Source organism: Neoarius graeffei, chromosome 17 (genome assembly GCF_027579695.1).
Source record: "Neoarius graeffei isolate fNeoGra1 chromosome 17, fNeoGra1.pri, whole genome shotgun sequence".
Classification (NCBI taxonomy): domain Eukaryota; kingdom Metazoa; phylum Chordata; class Actinopteri; order Siluriformes; family Ariidae; genus Neoarius; species Neoarius graeffei.
Window position 1 is genome coordinate 69,248,901 of NC_083585.1, and position 20,865 is coordinate 69,269,765.

At 47.4% G+C, this 20,865-nt stretch overlaps 1 protein-coding gene across 1 annotated transcript; it reads right to left on the minus strand.

Annotated features, from left to right (window-relative positions):
* Window positions 1–901: 901 nt before the first annotated feature.
* Window positions 902–16,925, minus strand: pccb (propionyl-CoA carboxylase subunit beta). Its single transcript, XM_060897935.1, has 15 exons — window positions 16,643–16,925; window positions 7,761–7,880; window positions 7,597–7,665; window positions 7,450–7,506; window positions 7,251–7,364; window positions 6,998–7,108; window positions 6,758–6,866; window positions 6,554–6,674; window positions 6,366–6,447; window positions 4,523–4,646; window positions 4,307–4,414; window positions 4,109–4,209; window positions 3,923–4,021; window positions 2,638–2,737; window positions 902–2,007 (listed from the first exon to the last, which is right to left on the minus strand). Exons 1-15 carry the CDS (start codon window positions 16,877–16,879, stop codon window positions 1,886–1,888), a joined length of 1,674 nt encoding a protein of 557 aa, XP_060753918.1. The 5' UTR covers window positions 16,880–16,925; the 3' UTR covers window positions 902–1,885.
* Between the last annotated feature and the right edge of the window lie 3,940 nt (window positions 16,926–20,865).

Below are 20,865 nucleotides of genomic sequence, written 5' to 3' on the forward strand. Positions count from 1 at the left end.
TGTTACAGCTGCAGGAGACATGCTGAGTGCAGCAGGACCTGATCTGCCATTAACACAGAGCTTAAACACTGCAAGAAGATCGTCTGAGCCAAAGCAGTGTTTACAGCACGATCACAGACAGCCATGTCATTAAAAGTTTTGTTTACACTGTCGTTACGTCACCAGGCTTAAATCAAAACTCAATCCAAGGCTAAATACCATGACATGACTGTTGCTATGGTTACGGAGCCTCACTCAACTCTGTCTCCAAACAAATTAAAGCTCTAAACATCCACATCAGTCCTTTAGATTATGTGCTAGAAAATCAGAATTATAAACTAAGTCTAAGCATTGCTTTATACTCGTTGCCATGGTTACAGTGTGGGTGCAGCATTGATTTAGAGCTGTGTTTAGGTTTGGATGAATTAATGTGCTCCTGCCAGCCACCAGTTTCGAGGACAATAACGCAGGTGATATTGTACTGTGTGGTTATTCAGGTCTTTTAAAAACACTGCTCATGTTTTATTATGCAGTTATTAATACTGTTATATCATTGTGATGTTATTAATGAGGTTATTAACACTTTATAAACCGTTATTAACTCTGCATTTTGTATGAGTTGTAATGATTAATAATGCTATTAAGTAATAAAAATGTTGCCAATATTAGTGATAATGTATTAATAATGTATACTATACAATGTTCTTAACACACACAGTAAAACCATGAAGGAATTTGGAAAAAGTGACCGAACGCGTAACGTCTTGTTGGACAGAGCTGATTTTTCTGAGAATTCAGTGCCAAGTCGCTGTGCAACTCTGAGCTACATGGGTATAACACACACATGTGAACATGCCGATGACCAGCAGGCAGGTGTAGTGTAGCTTCGCTTACATTTTTTAAAAATACCTGAACACACACATTCCATCCTATAGATTATATTTATTCTGGATCACCTTTACATCATCAGCACACCAAATCTGTCTGTCTCTCTACCTGTCTATCTCTTGCACTGATTCATTAGAATAGAATAGAATGCCTTTATTGTCACTATACACATGTACAGTGAGATTAAATCATTAGCTTTTGATCACAATTGCAACACTGTGCTGTACTGTACTCACAGTGGATCAGGTCTTACACAGGAGAGGATTAGTCATTCGAGATCAAAGCATTCATTTCAAACACTTCACCGATTACGTCACTACAGTGAAAGCCCTGCATTTTTCTCATGGCTGGACAGAAAGTATAGCCAAACGTCTCAAACGCCCTCCAGTGGCTGCATTTCGACTCTTAACCCCGCCCACATCCGTATAAACACACCCATAGATCATGTTTTAGAGCAGTGATTGCATGATAATTATCAAGGCGTGGTTACCTGGGGGGGAGGGGTTATATAATGCATTTATAATTTTTTAAATCAAGAGAGAACAAAAGCTAAATTGTTTCACAGACAGACATTCTAAAACATTTTTAAATTTATATAAAAGTTGTGCTCAGTGGTGGATTGCTGTGGTGTAAGTGGAATAAAACACCTGGGTATGCAGTATAGTGTTATAGAAAAATAATCAGTTCACTCTGCTTTATTCCACTGAATGTCCAAGAGTACAGCAGGACTCGCTAATGCTAACTGCAGGAGATCTACCTGAGGCTTTGTGGACATTTGAATAAAGAGGCAGGCTCAAAAGTGTAAAATAAAAATCAAATCAAATCAACTCCACCTATTTAACCATTAGAGCTCACACCAAACTCTGATAAATCTGACTTCATGTAGATTTAATTATTTTGGTCTGGACTGATGCTAGCACGTTTCACAGTGAGCCGTGTTCAGGGTTTACCCTTTTATTAATCTGAACAGTAAGTGAGAACGTGCTGAGATGGAGTGTTTAGTGCTTGGTGGGCGGGGTTATAACGGGATGTTTGCGTGTTTCTTCCATGGGTTGCTCTGTTTCTTGCTCGCCAAAACCTCCAGGTCTCTGCAGATCCTCAGGCGCGTGGTAGACGGCTGGATGATGTCATCAACAAACCCTGCACACGTGTAGAGTGTGTTAGTGTGTGAGAGAAACGGAGAGTTCTTTGCTTATTTATTCAACAATTTAACACTCAAGTCACATTCAGTGCCCATGCACCCTAATAATATTATGGGCCCCGTCCCAATCCGTAGCCTACTCACTAAGGAGTGCATCAAAGACATTTTAAAAATGCCACTTGTTGCAGTAGTGTGCGCTTTGAGACGAGACCCATTACTGCATTATTTAGCCCCCAAAAAAACAAAAACCATGGCATTCGATATTAGACCGCTTATTAGCACAGCAGGATGGCGGTTTGGGACACAGCCCAGACAGGCAGTGGCAGGCTGTCATGGAAACCAGGAACGCTCCCTAAACTGGATGGCACTATTTTGTCTGCAGATTGGGATGCAGCCTCTGGCAATTTTATTTTTTTTAAAACACAACCTCAGACACAGGCTGCGTCCCAAACCACACATTCCATCCGTAGTCTCTACTACTCAGCACACATTTGAACCACAACCAAAATGAACCTGCGGCTACGTTCCAAACAACACGCTACTGTACTACAGAGTACGTCAGCAGAACCTCCCCGTGACCACATCGTAACACACCAACATGCAATTAACGCGTGCGTGTGTGTACATACCTCGAACAGCAGCAGGGAAAGGGTTAGCAAACTTCTCCACATACTCCGCTTCAGCCTCGGCTTGGTTCTCTTTTCCCCTGAAAATAATCTGAACAGCACCCTGAGAAAATAAAACATGACAAAGTCTTTTGTTTATTTCACAAATGCAAAATATTTCATTAAAAACAAAATCCAGCAATATAAAAAAGTTAAATACATTTTAAAGTCCTTAAATTATCTACTTAGTACATTAGTATAATTTAAAAAAAAATTTTTTAACATGGTTTTGTTTATTGCTCAGTAAAGTTTTTTTTTAATATAAAATTCATTTTTGTACCAGTAATCAAACGATTATAAAATTTAAAGACTTATTAAAAATTATTAAATTGAATACACAAACTTTAATACTAGCATTTCATTTTTTTTAAAAAAATATTGCTTTAATATATCCAGTTTTTTTTTCTTTAATATAGCTAGCTTATTTTTTGTACAGTCTAAAATGTAAACTTGCAATAAAATTTACTGACATGTTCAGTGTTGATTAAAGGCCTAGAGAAATATACCCGCTTCCTCCCTGGATAATAATAGTACAAGTCCCGACAATGAAAACCAATGTCTTGAACATTCAGAATTTGTCGAGTTTAAATTTCCTGCCAAGGGAATCCCGACACCAACCTTGCCTCTATCCAGGGACTCAATAAACCTCGCCGAATTTAACTGTTATTCTGTTTTAGCACCAAAAAAAAAAAATTATCTAGGCCTTTAAACTTGTTATACTACTGCTTAAAACTGCTTCTGTTATAAAAGTCAGTTAAAATAAAAACGATTACATTAATTATTTCAAGGAAGTGACTTAATTTTCAGCTAAATTAGACTCGTGACTCAAACGCGACAATAAAAATCTAAGAGTCAGGATGAACTGACAGGAAGTAGGAAAAGAAAAGAAAAAAAAAAGGGGACATTTCATAGGAAAATAAAATAAAACATCCTGAGTGTTCTGAATGCCATCCTCTCTCATTTGCATACAGGGAACTTGTGTTCCCTGGCCCCACCCACTTCACTCCACCTCCTGTAGTTATAAAATAAACGACTCTGGCGCTTCGACAAATCAGCTGCACTTAGACATCGTGTGTCCGAGTGGACCTCTGAAGGAAAGAGGATTTTTTTTTTTTAAATAAATGGCTAATCTCACTGTAATGATTATTCCACAAGGAGATGTGCATCTGCAGTAATGTCTTAAATTAAATGAAAAATTATTTTTAATTAAAATAGTAATAAAATCATCATAGTGGTGTAATGTTTTTACCTTCGCCCCCATCACAGCCACCTCAGCTGACGGCCAGGCGTAATTAACGTCGCCACGCAAGTGTTTAGAGCTCATCACATCGTACGCACCACCGTACGCCTGCAGCACGCACACACACACCTCAGAATAATTCCTCTCAAAACCATTTACTTTGCATTTAATGCCAACCTTTTTGAAAACACACACCTTCCGGGTGATGATGGTGATTTTCGGAACCGTAGCTTCTGCGAAAGCGAACAGCAGTTTAGCACCGTGTCGGATGATTCCTCCATACTCCTGCGCCGTCCCTGCAGTAACACACGCGCTCTGTGCTCATGTACACTATGTAGTGAATGGGGTGTGCAGTTTGGGACACGCCCACAGTCGTGTGTGTGTTTTTTTTACCTGGCAGAAATCCAGGAACATCGACGAAGGTGATGATGGGGATGTTGAAGGCATCACAGAAGCGTACGAAGCGTGCGCCCTTCACTGAGGAGTTAATGTCCAAACATCCTGAGACACACACACACACACACACACTCAGTTTGAGTTCACAGCCTCTGTGTGTGTGTGTGTGTGTGTGTGTGTGTGTGTGTGTGCGCGCGCGCTCCATCGTCTCACCTGAGGCTACTTTAGGCTGATTACCCACAATGCCGATGGTGCGGCCATTCATGCGGGCGAATCCCACCACAATGTTCTTGGCGTAGCTGGGCATGATTTCAAAAAACTCATGTTCATCTACAATCTGAAACAGAGGGAAAATATTCTGAAAAGGCTGCATCCCAAATACTCCAGGATTAGACTAAAGCATACCTGCCAACCTTGAAAAAATTTTATGAGTACAATTTCACAATTTCATGAGTACCCCCCCCGCGCGTCAAACTCACCCCAACCCGGCGCACATGCGCCCCCACAGACCACAACCAGCAGACCAAAAACACACTTTCAATCCAGTTTTACTGATTGACCTTGGGAACATAGTCCAGTTTTGTAAAACATTCCTATTGATAGACTTTGGGAAACTGTTATTGATGGCTCTTGGGAACTTCATTCCGTTTTGAAAAGCACAACAAACATTAAATACATGCGCAAATGAAATGAAATTAAACCTGAGCCGCTCTTTCAAAATAAATAACACATTAAATTAATACAGTACGTAAAAAAGGCACTTTCAACACAACACATGGTCTGCACAAATTTCCCATGCAATAGGTTTAGACTTTTGCATTTTTTAACATGTTGGAAGTATATTGCATTATACAGTAAAAATATTGCATTATACAGTACACTGCAGTATTTTGTAGTACGCCTTTTTCATGTGCAAACTATTGCATTTACTGCAGTAATACTGTATAAAAAAGCATTTGACACTGCAGTACCACGCAGGTTTTTTCAGAAGAGGGATGACCAGTTTTCGACTTCACATCATCTGCAAACATTCTAGGCTACCACTGACAGAAGTTACCGACTGCCCTTAACATATACAACACGCTACGTTCCGTTGAGCACATCAATACAGTGGTCCTTATCATAGTGATTCAATGAGAGCACGAGTGGAATTGTAATCAGGTTTCGTTGGTTACCGCATCGAATATGCAACCTCAAGTGACGGCTTCCAAGTTAAATGAAGAACTAGCCTGTACTGTTGGTGTTGTAAATGCACAAAACGGTTAGGAAGCTGGAGTACGCGTGAAACACAACCGTTTCTGTTACAAATATAAAAACGACGTCTCTAACCGACGTTTCAATCCCCGACTCGCTCTCGCCACCTGGCTGCACTCAACTCAGAGACACGAAGGAGGAAGGGGAGGGGCTGAAGAGGGCAGAGCCACACGCTCTGGAAGAGGGGCGGGGGGATTGGGCAAAGCGTTCCATTCTGGCTTTGAGTTTTGAAGTTATCAACTTCAGCGAGAACCTGACTGAAATGCGAGTCCGGACGATATGCGTACTTTTTAATGTGAAAATGTACAGTCGTACAATGAGGTAAAAATTCGTAGCGGCTACGCAAGATGCGTACAGGTTGGCACGTATGCTAAAGGGCACTTATTAGTCCACTATCTAGTGTGAATATCATGTAGCAATGTATGCGTTTAACACCATACCAGATAAAGACCCTGCATATGGCTATGTCCCAAATCACTTACTACCAGACTATATTAAAAGGCTACGAATACGTACTAACTGGGGCAGGTCTCATTTAGCAGCGGACTGTGGCTGTGTCCAAAATCCATAGTGTCAAAACACCTGTTTATTGGAGCACCATGTGAGTTGGGACACAGCCACAGTCAGTTAATAAATGAAGCGTGCCTCAATTAGCACCATTTCTTTGCTTACTTTGCAGTGTGGTAGAACACGACAACAAACAGTCATGAAACATCACCTGACCAATCAGAGGTCAGAATTTCGTAACTGCTAAGCCGTATGCGCGTGCATGTGAGAGAGACAGACAGACAGACAGACGTACACCATGGATGATGTCCAGCATGTCGTAGGCCTTTGTGCTCTCGAAGGGAACGAGTGTGTCAAGTCCAGGAACAAGGCGATCACTGAGAGGATCAAACACACAAAACTCTCTTTAGTCAAGAAGTAGGCGTTTCATAAACATCACAATATTCACCGACATCAGCGTATCATCCCAGCTGTAGGGGTTACCTTGGGTCGTGACACTCTGTGACTGGTGCAGAGTCTTTATTACTGAGAGGCAGGAAATTAAAAAACTCTCTGAGATTCAGCAACGCATCAACATCGTTCTCAAATGCTTTGTGAGCCACACCTAGAGAGAGAGAGAGAGAGAGAACGCGCGCTTTAGGGTTAATCTGTAAATTATAGACATTACACACTTTTTAATGTACCTACCGGACACAGCGGTGTGTGTTTTGGCTCCTCCCAGCTCCTCCTGCGTCACGTCCTCGTTAGTGACTGATTTAACCACGTCAGGCCCTGTGATGAAGAGATACGACGTGTCCTGACCCCCCCACACACAAATACAAAACAAGATGAAAAAGAGACAGTCTGCACTTTAGTCAAGTTGTAACCAGGCAGAGTGGGTGGAGTTAAAAAGGCAGAGTGGGTGGAGTTACCATGATGGAGCCTCACCTTGACCATGAAGGTGAAGTCAGTGAGGGCAGGAGAATAAACAGCTCCTCCTGCACACGGCCCCATGATGAGGGAGATCTGAGGAACAACACCTGAGGCCAACACGTTCCTCTGATCCACACAGCCAAGAGAGAGAAAGAGGTTTGTGTTTGGATCCATCCATCTCTCGGGGTCTCTGAATGTCTGTCTTCATATCTATTTATGTACTGGTTTATCCATCTGCAGGTTAATCTGTGCATCATTTAAAACGTACCAGGAAAATGTCGGCGTATCCAGCGAGAGACTCGACTCCTTCTTGGATTCTTGCTCCACCCGAATCATTCAACCCAATCACCGGTGCTCCAACCATCATCGCCTGGTCCATCACCTACACACACACACACACCCTAAAATGATCTCGGACCATAATGACACACACCTTCAAAAAGGGAAGTCGGATAGATAGAACTCACTTTGCAGATCTTCTGGGCATGAGCTCCTGATAAACTCCCTCCGAACACGGTGAAGTCCTGAGAACAGGAGACGACAGATATGACGACATATCCTGTGACACGTTATCAGGATGATGGGGTGGGTGCTGGAGACCATCTGTCACTCACCTGGCTGAAGACGTAGACGAGCCGGCCGTTGATCCGGCCCTGCCCTGTGACTACGCTGTCGCCTGGGTACTGCAGCACACACACACACACACACACACATCTAATCAAAACTGTATAAAGGAGGTGGAGCGAGCTGATAAATTCCCGACACACTGATGTTTTACCTTGTTGTGATCGGCCTGCATTCCAAAATCTGCACAGCGATGTTCAACAAACATGTCGTACTCAACAAACGAGTCGCGATCCAGCAGCAGAGCAATTCGCTCTCGAGCAGTCAGCTTCCCCTGAGGATAGAAAAGTCACAAAAAAAAACGTTAACAACATCAGAAATGCATTCAAACACACAAACCTGAAACGTCTGCACTGGAGCTGACTGCTCTATCCACCACGGGCCTCACGCTGTCCTGTTTACTCTTTTAGCTTTTCTGACTACACATGCGCGTGGTGCTTAAATGCGTCCAAAATAAGGGCCCCAAGAGACGCCCTTTCCCTCTGTATAGAAAAGCTGCCTACCTAGGGACCCTCCTTCTGAATGGAACACAGGTACAGTAGAAATACACAGTGCTTTGTTCATCACAGTTTTGTATGTTGAATATTGCAGGGCCTCTACGATCTTTAATCTCTGATTGGTCAGAAGGTGTTGATTAGTTTTCTATAACAGCAGCTCTGACAGTAGTGCAGGTTTATATTAAAGTGCACATCTTGGGTATATTTAGGAGCAAGATCAATGTAATTTATATTAAACTTTGGTCAAATATCTGTCACATTTTGTGCAATTTTTTTTTTACCTTGTGCAATACCAGAAAAATTCAGTTGAAATCAAGCCATTTGAGGCGAATTGGTCCGCCTCTGAAAAAACTTGGCATTTGGATTTCCCGGCAAACATTGATTTTCGTGACGTCGCGTGCGGGACGCCTCCTTCTGAATCCCACGTCAGCGTTGGTTTGTTTATGAGAATATGACCTGGTGGTTTTCTGCAAATTTCTTCAACGTTATCATGTAATTATTAAAACGGTTAACAGATGTATCGTAGGAGGCTGTAGCAACACCAATCTTGATGGGATTAGTACTCATCGTTTCCCAAAAGACCGGACAATGAAAGAGAAATGGGAGCGCTTCGTGCGAGGCACCCGGAAAAACTGGCAACATGTAACAGACCACAGCGTCATATGCGGGGCTCACTTCATAAAGCCCGACGACTTTGAGAACTATTTGCAGTGAGAAATGGGCTTCAAGAAGCAACTTGATCTGAAAAAAGATGCAGTTCCATCTGTCAGAATGCCCAAAGCAACACCGTCTCCATTTGTGTCAGCGTCACCAAGGGAACCAGCCGTGTTCGTCTCCCCTGACAGAAGGTAAAGTGCCGCATCCACTGAGGCCCTCGAAGCTGAGGACCAAGCAGAGCCGAGAAAAAGACCAAGAAAATCGGCAATTCACAAGTCGGCTGTTGCCAGGGTAAGAAATAAGAGCGACTATACTCTAAATTAGGCGTTCCTGTGTTCGTCTCTCTGCCTGCTGGCGGATCCGCATGTGACGTCACGAATCTGGATCAGTCTGGCTCCAGACTCCCTTGGGATTTTTCCAGACATGTTTTATTTAATTTTTTTCTGCTGTAGACAGATGGCCTTGTGCAAAATTACCCTTCTGGATGAGTGTGTAAAGGGACATACTTTCATATTAAAAAAAAAAAAACCCTCTAAATTGGTCCAGGATATGCACTTTAACGCACATGCTCGTTCACAGGGAGGTGTACAGCATATGGCACTGATAAGTGGTTGAAATGGTGAAGTTATCAAAGCAAGGACATAATTATTTAACGTTTATGGAAGGAGTCTCCAGTGTCAGGGTAAAGCTGGAAGTGTTAAAACTTGGGAAAAGTAAAGTCCAGTTCATCACGACACCCTGTCAGTCTCTCAGGATTTTACTACATCAATCAATTAATTAATTCAATTATACTAAACAAAAGCAGCTTAAAACAATTTTATCTTAAAAACATATCAATTAAAAAAAAAAAAAAAAGAGACTCCAGTAAGCTGTTACTCCCACAGAAATGTTTCTCAGATATAAACTGAAAGCGCGTTCTGTTGCTTATTTCGGTTTTATTCACATTTTATTCAGTATTTCAGATGCAGGTTAAAGACTTCTAACTAGTGCAGTATAAACACTCTGCTCTTGTAAAACCCGGCTTTGTGTCTGAGGAGTGTGTGTGTTGTGTGGTGTTGTGGTGTGTGGTGTTGTGCTGTGTCTGAGGAGTGTGTGTGTTGTGCTGTGTACCCGCTGATGCTGTGCTGTGTGTTGTGCTGTGTACCCGCTGATGCTGTGCTGTGTGTTGTGCTGTGTACCCGCTGATGCTGTGCTGTGTGTTGTGCTGTGTACCCGCTGATGCTGTGCTGTGTGTTGTGCTGTGTACCCGCTGATGCTGTGCTGTGTGTTGTGCTGTGTACCCGCTGATGCTGTGCTGTGTGTTGTGCTGTGTACCCGCTGATGCTGTGCTGTGTGTTGTGCTGTGTACCCGCTGATGCTGTGCTGTGTGTTGTGCTGTGTACCCGCTGATGCTGTGCGGTGTGTTGTGCTGTGTACCCGCTGATGCTGTGCTGTGTGTTGTGTACCCGCTGATGCTGTGCTGTGTGTTGTGCTGTGTACCCGCTGATGCTGTGCTGTGTGTTGTGCTGTGTACCCGCTGATGCTGTGCTGTGTGTTGTGCTGTGTACCCGCTGATGCTGTGCTGTGTGTTGTGCTGTGTACCCGCTGATGCTGTGTGGTGTGTTGTGTACCCGCTGATGCTGTGCTGTGTGTTGTGCTGTGTACCCGCTGATGCTGTGCTGTGTGTTGTGCTGTGTACCCGCTGATGCTGTGTGGTGTGGTGTGGTGTGTTGTGTTGTGCTGTGTACCCGCTGATGCTGTGTGGTGTGTTGTGTACCCGCTGATGCTGTGTGGTGTGGTGTGTACCCGCTGATGCTGTGCTGTGTGTTGTGCTGTGTACCCGCTGATGCTGTGCTGTGTGTTGTGCTGTGTACCCGCTGATGCTGTGCTGTGTGTTGTGCTGTGTACCCGCTGATGCTGTGCTGTGTGTTGTGCTGTGTACCCGCTGATGCTGTGTGGTGTGCTGTGTACCCGCTGATGCTGTGCTGTGTGTTGTGCTGTGTACCCGCTGATGCTGTGCTGTGTGTTGTGCTGTGTACCCGCTGATGCTGTGCTGTGTGTTGTGCTGTGTACCCGCTGATGCTGTGCTGTGTGTTGTGCTGTGTACCCGCTGATGCTGTGTGGTGTGTTGTGCTGTGTACCCGCTGATGCTGTGCTGTGTGTTGTGCTGTGTACCCGCTGATGCTGTGCTGTGTGTTGTGCTGTGTACCCGCTGATGCTGTGCGGTGTGTTGTGCTGTGTACCCGCTGATGCTGTGCTGTGTGTTGTGCTGTGTACCCGCTGATGCTGTGCTGTGTGTTGTGCTGTGTACCCGCTGATGCTGTGCTGTGTGTTGTGCTGTGTACCCGCTGATGCTGTGCTGTGTGTTGTGCTGTGTACCCGCTGATGCTGTGCTGTGTGTTGTGCTGTGTACCCGCTGATGCTGTGCGGTGTGTTGTGCTGTGTACCCGCTGATGCTGTGCTGTGTGTTGTGCTGTGTACCCGCTGATGCTGTGTGGTGTGTTGTGTACCCGCTGATGCTGTGCGGTGTGGTGTGTTGTGTACCCGCTGATGCTGTGCTGTGTGTTGTGCTGTGTACCCGCTGATGCTGTGCTGTGTGTTGTGCTGTGTACCCGCTGATGCTGTGCTGTGTGTTGTGCTGTGTACCCGCTGATGCTGTGCTGTGTGTTGTGCTGTGTACCCGCTGATGCTGTGCTGTGTGTTGTGCTGTGTACCCGCTGATGCTGTGCGGTGTGTTGTGCTGTGTACCCGCTGATGCTGTGCTGTGTGTTGTGCTGTGTACCCGCTGATGCTGTGTGGTGTGTTGTGTACCCGCTGATGCTGTGCGGTGTGTTGTGCTGTGTACCCGCTGATGCTGTGCGGTGTGTTGTGCTGTGTACCCGCTGATGCTGTGCGGTGTGTTGTGCTGTGTACCCGCTGATGCTGTGCTGTGTGTTGTGCTGTGTACCCGCTGATGCTGTGCGGTGTGTTGTGCTGTGTACCCGCTGATGCTGTGCGGTGTGTTGTGCTGTGTACCCGCTGATGCTGTGCTGTGTGTTGTGCTGTGTACCCGCTGATGCTGTGCTGTGTGTTGTGCTGTGTACCCGCTGATGCTGTGTGGTGTGTTGTGTACCCGCTGATGCTGTGTGGTGTGGTGTGCTGTGTACCCGCTGATGCTGTGCTGTGTGTTGTGCTGTGTACCCGCTGATGCTGTGCTGTGTGTTGTGCTGTGTACCCGCTGATGCTGTGCTGTGTGTTGTGCTGTGTACCCGCTGATGCTGTGCTGTGTGTTGTGCTGTGTACCCGCTGATGCTGTGCTGTGTGTTGTGCTGTGTACCCGCTGATGCTGTGCTGTGTGTTGTGCTGTGTACCCGCTGATGCTGTGCGGTGTGTTGTGTACCCGCTGATGCTGTGCTGTGTGTTGTGTACCCGCTGATGCTGTGCTGTGTGTTGTGCTGTGTACCCGCTGATGCTGTGCTGTGTGTTGTGCTGTGTACCCGCTGATGCTGTGTGTTGTGCTGTGTACCCGCTGATGCTGTGCTGTGTGTTGTGCTGTGTACCCGCTGATGCTGTGCTGTGTGTTGTGCTGTGTACCCGCTGATGCTGTGCTGTGTGTTGTGCTGTGTACCCGCTGATGCTGTGCTGTGTGTTGTGCTGTGTACCCGCTGATGCTGTGCTGTGTGCTGTGCTGTGTACCCGCTGATGCTGTGCTGTGTGCTGTGTTGTGTACCCGCTGATGCTGTGCTGTGTGTTGTGCTGTGTACCCGCTGATGCTGTGCTGTGTGTTGTGCTGTGTACCCGCTGATGCTGTGCTGTGTGTTGTGCTGTGTACCCGCTGATGCTGTGTGGTGTGTTGTGTACCCGCTGATGCTGTGCTGTGTGTTGTGCTGTGTACCCGCTGATGCTGTGCTGTGTGTTGTGCTGTGTACCCGCTGATGCTGTGTGGTGTGTTGTGTACCCGCTGATGCTGTGCTGTGTGTTGTGCTGTGTACCCGCTGATGCTGTGCTGTGTGTTGTGCTGTGTACCCGCTGATGCTGTGCTGTGTGTTGTGCTGTGTACCCGCTGATGCTGTGCTGTGTGTTGTGCTGTGTACCCGCTGATGCTGTGCTGTGTGTTGTGCTGTGTACCCGCTGATGCTGTGCGGTGTGTTGTGCTGTGTACCCGCTGATGCTGTGCGGTGTGTTGTGCTGTGTACCCGCTGATGCTGTGCGGTGTGTTGTGCTGTGTACCCGCTGATGCTGTGCGGTGTGTTGTGCTGTGTACCCGCTGATGCTGTGCGGTGTGTTGTGCTGTGTACCCGCTGATGCTGTGCTGTGTGTTGTGCTGTGTACCCGCTGATGCTGTGCTGTGTGTTGTGCTGTGTACCCGCTGATGCTGTGCTGTGTGTTGTGCTGTGTACCCGCTGATGCTGTGCTGTGTGTTGTGCTGTGTACCCGCTGATGCTGTGCGGTGTGTTGTGCTGTGTACCCGCTGATGCTGTGCGGTGTGTTGTGCTGTGTACCCGCTGATGCTGTGCGGTGTGTTGTGCTGTGTACCCGCTGATGCTGTGCGGTGTGTTGTGCTGTGTACCCGCTGATGCTGTGCGGTGTGTTGTGCTGTGTACCCGCTGATGCTGTGCTGTGTGTTGTGCTGTGTACCCGCTGATGCTGTGTGGTGTGTTGTGTACCCGCTGATGCTGTGCTGTGTGTTGTGCTGTGTACCCGCTGATGCTGTGCTGTGTGTTGTGCTGTGTACCCGCTGATGCTGTGCGGTGTGTTGTGCTGTGTACCCGCTGATGCTGTGCGGTGTGTTGTGCTGTGTACCCGCTGATGCTGTGCGGTGTGTTGTGCTGTGTACCCGCTGATGCTGTGCGGTGTGTTGTGCTGTGTACCCGCTGATGCTGTGCGGTGTGTTGTGCTGTGTACCCGCTGATGCTGTGCGGTGTGTTGTGCTGTGTACCCGCTGATGCTGTGCTGTGTGTTGTGCTGTGTACCCGCTGATGCTGTGTGGTGTGTTGTGTACCCGCTGATGCTGTGCGGTGTGGTGTGCTGTGTACCCGCTGATGCTGTGCTGTGTGTTGTGCTGTGTACCCGCTGATGCTGTGCTGTGTGGTGTGCTGTGTACCCGCTGATGCTGTGCTGTGTGTTGTGCTGTGTACCCGCTGATGCTGTGCTGTGTGTTGTGCTGTGTACCCGCTGATGCTGTGCTGTGTGTTGTGCTGTGTACCCGCTGATGCTGTGCTGTGTGTTGTGCTGTGTACCCGCTGATGCTGTGCTGTGTGTTGTGCTGTGTACCCGCTGATGCTGTGCTGTGTGTTGTGCTGTGTACCCGCTGATGCTGTGCTGTGTGTTGTGCTGTGTACCCGCTGATGCTGTGCTGTGTGTTGTGCTGTGTACCCGCTGATGCTGTGCTGTGTGTTGTGCTGTGTACCCGCTGATGCTGTGCTGTGTGTTGTGCTGTGTACCCGCTGATGCTGTGCTGTGTGTTGTGCTGTGTACCCGCTGATGCTGTGCTGTGTGTTGTGCTGTGTACCCGCTGATGCTGTGCTGTGTGTTGTGCTGTGTACCCGCTGATGCTGTGCTGTGTGTTGTGCTGTGTACCCGCTGATGCTGTGCTGTGTGTTGTGCTGTGTACCCGCTGATGCTGTGCTGTGTGTTGTGCTGTGTACCCGCTGATGCTGTGCTGTGTGTTGTGCTGTGTACCCGCTGATGCTGTGCTGTGTGTTGTGCTGTGTACCCGCTGATGCTGTGCTGTGTGTTGTGCTGTGTACCCGCTGATGCTGTGCTGTGTGTTGTGCTGTGTACCCGCTGATGCTGTGCTGTGTGTTGTGCTGTGTACCCGCTGATGCTGTGCTGTGTGTTGTGCTGTGTACCCGCTGATGCTGTGCTGTGTGTTGTGCTGTGTACCCGCTGATGCTGTGCTGTGTGTTGTGCTGTGTACCCGCTGATGCTGTGCTGTGTGTTGTGCTGTGTACCCGCTGATGCTGTGCTGTGTGTTGTGCTGTGTACCCGCTGATGCTGTGCTGTGTGTTGTGCTGTGTACCCGCTGATGCTGTGCTGTGTGTTGTGCTGTGTACCCGCTGATGCTGTGCTGTGTGTTGTGCTGTGTACCCGCTGATGCTGTGCTGTGTGCTGTGCTGTGTACCCGCTGATGCTGTGCTGTGTGCTGTGTTGTGTACCCGCTGATGCTGTGCTGTGTGCTGTGTTGTGTACCCGCTGATGCTGTGCTGTGTGCTGTGTTGTGTACCCGCTGATGCTGTGCTGTGTGCTGTGTTGTGTACCCGCTGATGCTGTGCTGTGTTGTGTACCCGCTGATGCTGTGCTGTGTTGTGTACCCGCTGATGCTGTGCTGTGTTGTGTACCCGCTGATGCTGTGCTGTGTGCTGTGTTGTGTACCCGCTGATGCTGTGTGGTGTGGTGTGTTGTGCTGTGTACCCGCTGATGCTGTGTGGTGTGGTGTGTTGTGTTGTGTACCCGCTGATGCTGTGCTGTGTGCTGTGTTGTGTACCCGCTGATGCTGTGTGGTGTGGTGTGTTGTGTTGTGCTGTGTACCCGCTGATGCTGTGTGGTGTGGTGTGTTGTGTTGTGCTGTGTACCCGCTGATGCTGTGTGGTGTGGTGTGTACCCGCTGATGCTGTGTGGTGTGTTGTGTACCCGCTGATGCTGTGCTGTGTGTTGTGCTGTGTACCCGCTGATGCTGTGCTGTGTGTTGTGCTGTGTACCCGCTGATGCTGTGCTGTGTGTTGTGCTGTGTACCCGCTGATGCTGTGCTGTGTGTTGTGCTGTGTACCCGCTGATGCTGTGCTGTGTGTTGTGCTGTGTACCCGCTGATGCTGTGCTGTGTGTTGTGCTGTGTACCCGCTGATGCTGTGCTGTGTGTTGTGCTGTGTACCCGCTGATGCTGTGCTGTGTGTTGTGCTGTGTACCCGCTGATGCTGTGCTGTGTGTTGTGCTGTGTACCCGCTGATGCTGTGCTGTGTGTTGTGCTGTGTACCCGCTGATGCTGTGCTGTGTGTTGTGCTGTGTACCCGCTGATGCTGTGCTGTGTGTTGTGCTGTGTACCCGCTGATGCTGTGCTGTGTGTTGTGCTGTGTACCCGCTGATGCTGTGCTGTGTGTTGTGCTGTGTACCCGCTGATGCTGTGCTGTGTGCTGTGTTCCCGCTGATGCTGTGCTGTGTGCTGTGTTGTGTACCCGCTGATGCTGTGTGGTGTGTTGTGTACCCGCTGATGCTGTGCTGTGTGCTGTGTACCCGCTGATGCTGTGTGGTGTGGTGTGCTGTGTACCCGCTGATGCTGTGTGTTGTGTACCCGCTGATGCTGTGCTGTGTGCTGTGTACCCGCTGATGCTGTGTGGTGTGTTGTGTACCCGCTGATGCTGTGTGGTGTGGTGTGTTGTGTACCCGCTGATGCTGTGCTGTGTTGTGTACCCGCTGATGCTGTGTGGTGTGTTGTGTACCCGCTGATGCTGTGCTGTGTGCTGTGTACCCGCTGATGCTGTGTGGTGTGCTGTGTACCCGCTGATGCTGTGTGGTGTGGTGTGTTGTGCTGTGTACCCGCTGATGCTGTGTGTTGTGTTGTGTACCCGCTGATGCTGTGCTGTGTGCTGTGCTGTGTACCCGCTGATGCTGTGTGGTGTGTTGTGTACCCGCTGATGCTGTGTGGTGTGGTGTGTTGTGTACCCGCTGATGCTGTGCTGTGTTGTGTACCCGCTGATGCTGTGTGGTGTGGTGTGTTGTGTACCCGCTGATGCTGTGTGGTGTGTTGTGTACCCGCTGATGCTGTGCTGTGTGCTGTACCCGCTGATGCTGTGTGTTGTGTTGTGTACCCGCTGATGCTGTGCTGTGTACCCGCTGATGCTGTGTGGTGTGTTGTGTACCCGCTGATGCTGTGTGGTGTGGTGTGTTGTGTTGTGTACCCGCTGATGCTGTGTGTTGTGTTGTGTACCCGCTGATGCTGTGCCTGGATCCTGTGTCCGCCGCCTCCCTGCAGCGCGGCTTTCCGCTTCCTCTCGATCCTCTCCTGCACTGAGAGCTGACCCTGACCCCTCCACTGGGTGTTCCGGAAACCTTTACAGCCTGATAAAGCGGCAAAGCTCCGAGGAACATGACTGAAAGTCTTTAAGGCGCATTTCAGGCCGTTTAAAATCCCCCCACCGCTCCGGATTACTGTGTGCGCCGCCATTTCGGTTTCCACACGTCCTTTTCCCCCGAGACAGCTCAACAATACGCATGCGCCAGACCGCTTCCGCAGTTTGAGCCAATCTGCGCAGTGGACCGAGTTTAAGCAGCCAATCAGGAGTCACGTTTTGGGGGCGAGGCGTCATTCAGCGAAAGCGAGAGGAAGGTGTTATTCCAAGCGGCAGCCGCCAGAGGGCGCAACAACCATTTCTACAAAAAGTGTGTCAGGTTACAAGAGAAAAAAAAATCCAAAGTGAGTTTATCTTATTTAATACAATCACACTAAAGTCTAAATGAGTTGATTGTGTTACAACTAGCAAGTGTTTTTTCCTCACTTTGTAAAAATACTCTGGTTTTTTCCCTATTGTGTGTGTATTACCTGGTGATAAATACACTTTCACAAAATATTTGAATGGAAAGACAGTTAATGCTAATTGAACGGCTTTTCAGGGATGTGATTTTTCCGCGAATTCGCGGCATTCCGCTTTTTTCACCTCAATTTGAAAACAATTTTTTTCCGATTTTTCGCTCAAAAATCCGCATTCATATCCTATTCGTTCCGAACTTCAGTAATTCCGTCATTGAGATGAAACGAGGTACGTGATTGGCCCATCGCTCTGTAACAACCAATGAACGCGCTTGTTAGATAGCTGTACGTAAGCTCGCTTCAAACAGAGTTGAAAGATGGCAGCCTCCGTGATCGAGCGTAAAGATGCACCTGATCATCAGTTTGGTGTGTGTGTGTGTTTTTAAAGTAAATAAACATGGAGAAGAAGAAAAAAAACAGCCCAGCTCATTTCTTTCCCCATAATGAACCTGTGAGTGGTGATGGCGTCACTGCACGTGCGACAGTTGGGTATGTTTTCGCGGGGTGACGAAGGTTGCCGTGGCAACGGGGCCTCGCGCCATCTGTTGCTTCCTGGATGCGCATGCGCACGCTATGAAAGCTGTGGTGAAAAGGTTAGCATCGGAGGCTAAACCTTCTGAGGAGAAAAGAAGGGGCGGTTTTTATTTCAGTTTGTTTTAGTTACGTCCGAAGAAACAGCAGTTTAAATCACGGCTCTAGTTTACAAATCAAAATGGCTACTCAGTGAAAACAAAACAAAAGCTAGAGCGAGGGGGAGTGGTGTAGAGCGAGGGGGAGTGGTGTAGAGCGAGGGGGAGCGGTGTAGAGAGAGGGGGAGTGGTGTAGAGAGAGGGGGAGTGGTGTAGAGCGAGGGGGAGTGGTGTAGGGGGAGGGGGAGCGGTGTAGGGAGAGGGGGAGTGGTGTAGAGAGAGGGGGAGTGGTGTAGAGCGAGGGGGAGTGGTGTAGGGGGAGTGGTGTAGAGAGAGGGGGAGTGGTGTAGAGCGAGGGGGAGCGGTGTAGAGAGAGGGGGAGCGGTGTAGGGAGAGGGGGAGCGGTGTAGAGAGAGGGGGAGTGGTGTAGAGAGAGGGGGAGTGGTGTAGAGCGAGGGGGAGTGGTGTAGGGAGAGGGGGAGTGGTGTAGAGCGAGGGGGAGTGGTGTAGGGGGAGTGGTGTAGGGGGAGTGGTGGGAGTTTAACCCGGGAAAGTGAGTCTGTGAGGCGGCAGTGATGCTTGACCCCTCCCCCCTCCCGCCTCCTCTCACTTTACCTCAGAGTCTCTGCCAACTTCATCACAGATTATTTCACCTTTTTCACTCCAAGTTAGTTTTAATTTTCGCTCAAAACTTTTCCCACAGCGTGGATGTAAGGTAATTATACACAATTTTGATTTGTTTATTCAATATTAAAATGTTAGTGCAAATAATACATACTGACCAACAAGGGTGTAACCATGGTATAAATATTGGGGGGGGGGTCCAAATTTGAGCCCGTCCCAAAATATTTTTAAGTGCATTTCGCGCAATTTTCATATGGGCCTATTGATAAAGATGTGCTTATCTAGAACATTGTTTTGATGAATACAATTACCAATGAACATGTTAACATTTATATCTTGTTTTTTTATTGTGTATCAGGCAAAACACAAAACAACAGAATGTGCAACTGCAAAACATGTAACGCAATACAACATACAAAAAACATGTAAAACATTGCATGAAAATCTGTCACACCAGAGCTAGTCTCACACACACACACACACACACACACACACACACACACACACACTTCAAACAAATGCAGAAATGCCAAATTGCTACAAAAAAATGGCTACCAAAGCAATAGAAAGGAGCATTACCCTGGTTAATAGGTCAAAACAACATAGAACTTTGTAGAAAATATATTGACTTTATCTAAATAAATGGCCCAAAAATATGGAGGCGTTCAAGAATAGAGGGCTACCGCGTGACGTCACTGTACCACGAGATTTTGTTTGGACACCATATTGGAAGATCTCAAGTACATACATACTCACAATATAAAACAAACTACGAGCGAGAGTGAAGGGACTAGGGATGTTAACCGATGACCGTTTGACCGGTGGTTGACCGAATCAACGTAAACCGGTTAATTTTTTTTGGTTGTCGGTTAAAAAAAAAAAAAAATCGTTTTGAAGCTGCCGATTTTGGAGCGGACAGCTGACAAATCAGAAACACCCATTCAGTCATGTCCTGCCCAGCTGCCACTCGGTGAAAGAAAAGTGTAGACACAGGCTTTTTAGCTTACAAATTACTATTGTTTTTTTTTTTTTTTATTATTAGAAGGCACATGGAGTTTAGTCCTGCCTTGGCCAGTGCATTCTAAAAGTATGTTTTGGTCTGTAGCCAACAATGCATGTTATTGCAGATCATATCTCTCCACACAAACTAAAGGCGCAGATGCCGACTTTTTTTTTTTTTAATCGCGCAGATCCGTTTTTTTTTTTGGGGGGGGGGGGGGGGGGCGTTGGAGTGTCCAATTGTAATTTCAAGGTGGATTCTGTATTAAAATTACTAAATAGGCGGGTGCCGTTGCAGTCCATGAGGCGTGGGGTGTGTGAAAGGAGGGCAGTGGATCGGGGGGCTGCGCGCGTTTGCGTGGAAGCTGCGCAATCAGTAGATCAGAATGCGCATATTAAATTTTGCGCGGGCGCGCGGCTTTCTGATTTGCTGTTTTCTTCTCGTGCTTGTACTTCCTGTGTTTCGTGGACTGTGGCGGCATTTGCTTATATGCAGAATTTGCTTTGATGAAGTTGTGGTCAGACGCTCCAAGGCCCCCCCTTGGGAAAGGAAGGTCGGATCTGCGCGATTCAGCTGTGGAGAGGGCGGCATCCGCCAAAAGGCGCGCCGTTTGCATCCCTGTAATAATTCCAATTCTAGAATTTTAAACTCGTAGGTTAACCGACTTTAACCGGGTAATGAGGCTCGGTGGTCGGTCAAGATTTTTTTTAGTTTTCGCCATCCCTAGAAGTGACACGATGGCTGATAATTCTGGTTATGTGAGTACATTACCAGCTGCAGAAAGGGCACGGTATGTGGAGAAACTGGCTGTGATTGATGGGTTTGACCCATATGATAAGACTCGCGGCAAGGGAGAATGGAAACATAAGGAGGACCGGACACCAATTCTGCCATCTGTTTGCTACCCAGACATTGTAAACTATTTGTTGTTTACACCCAGTGCCTACACTGCTGATGACTTGAAGGCCTACAAAGGGCTACAGGCTTACAATTATGTTGTTAGTGGCTTGGTTCGTGATATTACAGCTGTTGTTAAGAATAACCTACACATAGTTATGGCCAAGGTAATCTTGTTGATATTTATCTTTTAATAATATATCTTTTCAGTTGAAAAATTAATACTTTTTGTTCCTATTAAGGTATCCATAATTTAGGTTAATTTATCCAAATTATACATATGTATTTATGATATATGCATGGATTAAAGTTTTCCGTCGCTACGACGGATTTCCGTCAACTGGGAGCGCTAAAGGTCAATAATGAGATTGATGCAGATCCGAGGAAGAAAAAAAAAAGGGGGGTAGGCCCATAGGTCTGACACCGATGTGATTTAGAACTTCACCAAGCTGCTGTTATTGGCTGTTGTTGAA